The sequence below is a fragment of the Teleopsis dalmanni genome, chromosome 1 (genome assembly GCF_002237135.1).
Source record: "Teleopsis dalmanni isolate 2A chromosome 1, ASM223713v2, whole genome shotgun sequence".
Classification (NCBI taxonomy): Eukaryota; Metazoa; Arthropoda; class Insecta; order Diptera; family Diopsidae; genus Teleopsis; species Teleopsis dalmanni.
In genome coordinates, this window is record NC_051846.1 from 37,962,074 (window position 1) to 37,967,224 (window position 5,151).

Genomic DNA, 5,151 nt, shown 5'->3' on the forward strand with positions numbered 1-5,151 from the left:
CAGTAGGAGGTCTTGCAGTTCGCCAAGATACTCAAAATAGAAACCCCATAAAGTGATAAGGCTGCGCTGCACATATGCTAGATAATAACAAAGCAGATGGAAGGTTCTTTTATCCTCCATTAAAGTAAAAGTAAACCAACATGACTAGTCTATAAACTTGGATACTTGGATCAATTAAGGGCAATTGTTAACAGAAAAGATCTGCTATAATTTCAGTGCTCTATTTTTCAGATAGCACAAAATCCTTTTATATTATATTTTAGAAAATGTGTTTTCTTTATATGAAAAGTATGTATATATGCAGTAAATAACATCTTCACATTTTTAAGTAAAGTTCTACATCAGTTAGATGGGGAACATATTTGTAAGGTTATTAAGTTAGTTTAATATCATTTCTTATTTTCAATGTAGGTACATGTTACTTTCATTTAAATTATCTAGATTACTAAACTAATAAATTGATAAATTTACAGAATTTTATATAATAATTTACCTATCATAATATATATCTATGTATACAAAATTTTTGTTTATAGTTTTTAATATAATTTTTAATGTACAAAAGCTAATTTTCTATAAGTATCTTTTAACTCTGTACGCGCCAACAAATCGGTTCCTTAAATACAAATTTACATGCAATCTCCATGTCAAAGACATATTACATACAAGTATATAAATAGCTAATAAAATGATCAATTAATGGGAAATAATGATAAAGCAAATAAATAGCTTATAAAAACATTTTTTAAATTAATAATAAAAACAATTTACCCATTAAAATCTATGAAAAACCATAAGCATAAATACTAATTTAATATACAATAAATATTTTATAATTACAAAAACGTTTAAACCTTAATCTGTTTAAATTATTGTTAAAGAAATTGATTAACAATAAAGCAAATAAGTAGTAATAAGATATTTGCGAAAATACTTCCAGCATTGCCGCACAATTCGATAGAACTTTCCTGTAAAAGTAGGGGTTATATTTCTGGTGGAGAACTCAAACCAAATTATGTGCAAGTACTTACATTAACATGCCTGTTAATACAACTTACAGGACGTACTCTTGTGAACTCACGATCATGCTTATAGCATGCTAATGTATCATTTCCCTCTAATTGATAATTAATGTCGATGGGATTTACGGTCAACTCCATCGTATATTCCTTAGGGCACACCTGATCGATGACGAGTAATATTAGATTACTCGCTGGTATAGGCAACACAACAAAGGGCCTGACACATGCATGTGCTGTTATATTATAGACTACATTATCCTTGTCATTGTACAATGTATATAACAGACGTTGCATATCGCATGATTTGAGCCGTGTGCGCTGCAATGTTACTGATTTTAACCATTCGGTGTTTTTCGTACTAGGTTGGTAAAAGGTCAAATTTTCATCCGTATATTGCTCTATAAACTCAGCAGTTACCGCATGCATTTGTACAATATACCACAATAAAGTATAAAGCAGCCATTTAACTATGCGTAGCACATGGAGTAAGGGCTAAGGAATAATATAAATTTGTATGACAATATATAGCAATGTATAAATAAAATCTATTTTACCGAAAATAAGTAATTGGAAGAATTGTTGTCTCCATTCGATTGAAAACAAATCGCTTGATAGTCGTAAACAGTAACACGTTTATACACTCTTTCTTCAACCAAGCGGTGCATAATATAACCATTGATTTCACCAAAAAATTTTCCAGTCTCTTGACGATGCGGTGATATAATGACAAAACCATTATTGTCTAATATATAGCAACCTTTATCGTCCATTGCGCAAGCCTAATATAAATATTTAAATTTTTATCAATGTATATAGTTGTAGCTTTGAATTAGTATAAATTAAATTTATCACGTTTTAAATAGAATAATATATGTATGTTATATATTACTAAAGATATATAAAAATTAATGCATAAGCATAATATAGAGTGCATTTGGCAGTAATGTGGTCCATTTTTTTACAAATCGGACGGATTTTGGAAAAAAAAATTGATATATGCTTTTTTTTATAAAATAAGAATACCATTATCTTTGTAAAAAATTTTGTATTTTTTTTTGCTAGAAGATATCTACCCGTACCCAAAAATACAGGTGTTTTTATTTTATTAAAGGATCTCATAAAAGATTTTCGGACAAATCGGAGATGATAAGTTCAAAAACATAACCGATTTGTAAATGAATGACCTATGTACAGGGATCTTCACATAACTTTCCATTATAAAAAATGCAATATATGCCGGTGTACTTTTATTTTATGACGTCATCATTTTCGACATGTTTATAATTTTTATTACACGTATTTCATAGAACAATATGGGTATTGAAATCATATCTTCTGAATTGGAATAATACACAGTAAGTATGAAACTATTTAAACGTAGTTCTATTAAGTATTACTATCATATTAACAGTTTTTGAGTTCTATTCAGAATAGAATACAATATAACTATCTTCAAGATTGTTATCTACGTAAGAGTTACCCCAAAATAAATGGTCATTCCAACAATTCTTTAGTTTCGTTTACAATGACTAATGACTTCATGATACTTTAAACAAAAAGGGGTGTTACAATAAAAGTAATATATATTTTAAACTCATATAGATTTTCCAAATGTGAATCAACTGAGACGCACCTAATTTCATTTAATCATAATCTACAATTTTATCTGTTTTGAACAGTGGTGTATATAAGAGGATTTTGAGATTCAAATTCTTCTGAAACTATTTGAGCCGTAATTAACACGTTATATAATTATCAATCTTTTTTTCAATTAAATTTTTTCATGTGAACTTTAGCACAGTTTTTAAAAACACCCTAAATAAGTCTCTGTATACGTCCCTGATTTTGAAATATTATCTTTCACTTACATTGCCTGTTATATTACGGAAGAGTTTCAATAGGGCTGTATGTTGAAATTGAAAGCCAACCACAGCGGCTGGAGCCGATTTACCACCTTCGGTATGAAAAATAGCGTGACTAGCAGTTACAATGGTTTCTCCACCTGAGTCTATAAAAAAATATAAAATTAAATAATTATTAATATAAAATCTATATAAAAAATTTTAAAACCTCCAGCATCAAATGGCACTGAATACACGAAACTTTCTTCCCGGACAAAATGTTGATCTACTGCACGTTTGTACCAAATTTCATCAATCGAATGTTTATTTCTTTCACTAAATGATTCACTAAAAACATTAAAATATAATATCAGATAATATATTTATATTTATATAATACAAATACACTCTACTTACCCCGCCCCAACTTCATCAGCATTATTTGAATGAAATTCTTGCCATCTGGTTAAACCACTGTGAGTGGCAAGAAATGCAACTGTGATGCCAAATCGTTGCTTAAACTCATTTCTATTATTAAAAAAATGTAAGGATAAAATTTATTTTTATAGTGAAAGAATAAAAATAAATATAACAACTGAAAATGTTGAATATTTATATTTTACCTTGGCAACAAACCCATTAAAACCGCAATCGGGCTTGAAGCACTTGTGCTAATGTTTAATTAACATTGGTAATTGTGCAGTTTAATTAAAAAAGTGTCGATTTAAAAAAAATAATATATTTGGTATACATTTCACATTTCGAAATTAAAGGATAAGAGAATATATAAAGATACAGAAAGTAGGACGATTTTGCGAAATATATTTAAAAAGAAAAATAATTCATATATATTGTTTATTTAATAATTAATTAGTAAGAGTATTATGAGTTAAAAAGTAATAAATATTTGTTCTAAATATTGATATTCATCAGATCTAGGATTTTACAGAAAAATTTTCAAAGAAATATTCCTCTGAATAAAATACAAACTTTTGAATTAAACAACTAAAAATTATCATCAATGCTGTCCTGGCAATAATAAGAGTACCCAAGAAAGCCCACTTGAGAACAAATGATGGCCCATTGTGGTACCACAAGATTGGCGTTTATTCATACATACATTAAATGTCAGTAAAATATCTAACAAATTACCCCTTAGGTAAAGATAAACCAACCTCACAGTTGCATAAATTAAGCTAAATCCATAATTCCATATATAATTTTGCAGGATGACAGGTCGGTAAGAAAAGAGACCCTGAAGATTTTTAATGTTACCCTATCTAAAAATGTGCACTGACAAATGAGATGGAACGCATTTTCGTCCTCATCCTCAAAGCCACAACCACGACAAAAATCATTAAAGAGGAAAACACAGTCTTATAGCAAGGCTACTTCTTATGCAGTGACCCGTCAGTACTGATACCGTATTGCACAACAGCTTGCATCTTAGTTGAATAGCTGACTAGCACTTTTTTGTCCCATCTAGACTAGGTCAACCTAGAGATCTGACAGCAGGATTTGTCTGCCCAGTTTTGCTTAGCTGTGCTCAGATATTTTTGTTTAATTGCCAGTTTAACTGTTGCAAGTGGAACGCCAATATTTGAGAAGTACATTTCAGGGAGAAGAGCGTTTGCCTTAACAAGCTCATCTGCCCTGCAATTGCCTGAGATATCCCTATGTCTAAGAACCCATATGAGTTGGACCTTAACTCTCATAGCTAAATCGTTGAGGGAAGCTCGGCATTTTCGAGTTATAATAGATGTGGCTTTAGTACCAACCAGTGATTTAATGGCACCTTAGTTGTCCGAGAATAGATATTTTCCGAATGAGATATTTTCATTAGGAATCTGTTTACCAAAAGCCCATTTTACTAAGGAATGGATTGACATCGCTTCTTCCTGATAGCGATGAATAATTTATGCAACTGAAAAATTTGGGAAATATTAGGAAATATGTCAGTCACATAAAAGATGTGTGACCCAATACCAGAATGAGATTTTTAATTACAGCCAAGAGCATACCACATAAAGGAGTAACTAAAAAACAATAGTTATCATAGAAAAAGAATTATTATTAAATTTTGAATGGAACAAAACTGATGAGATACGCATAATTTATGATGGTTTCCAAAGTTAGTTTAAATTTGACAAAAAAATTCTATTCCTAAATATATTGTTCAATAGATTTAATACCCACATAAGAGAAACCCACATATGATCTCAATATAACTTTAAAACATCGTCTTATAATATTACTATTATTTTTATTATAATTATTATTATATTATT

At 29.5% G+C, this 5,151-nt stretch overlaps 1 protein-coding gene across 1 annotated transcript; it reads right to left on the reverse strand.

Moving 5' to 3' along the window:
* Window positions 1–763: 763 nt before the first annotated feature.
* LOC119668296 (voltage-dependent calcium channel subunit alpha-2/delta-3-like) lies at window positions 764–3,546 on the reverse strand. Its single transcript, XM_038077756.1, has 7 exons — window positions 3,487–3,546; window positions 3,281–3,391; window positions 3,093–3,211; window positions 2,891–3,030; window positions 1,577–1,801; window positions 1,032–1,514; window positions 764–968 (listed from the first exon to the last, which is right to left on the reverse strand). The coding sequence occupies exons 1-7, from the start codon at window positions 3,501–3,503 to the stop codon at window positions 876–878; spliced, it is 1,188 nt and encodes a 395-aa protein (XP_037933684.1). The 5' UTR covers window positions 3,504–3,546; the 3' UTR covers window positions 764–875.
* Window positions 3,547–5,151: the final 1,605 nt, after the last annotated feature.

Excerpts from the sequence above, each read along its gene's own strand:
- LOC119668296 (XM_038077756.1), bottom strand. Across the intron at positions 1,802-2,890 it reads TCCGTAATATAACAGGCAAT|GCTTGCGCAATGGACGATAA; the intron begins GTAAGTGAAAGA and ends TATTTATATTAG. Across the intron at positions 1,515-1,576 it reads CTTCCAATTACTTATTTTCG|CCCTTACTCCATGTGCTACG; the intron begins GTAAAATAGATT and ends ATTATTCCTTAG.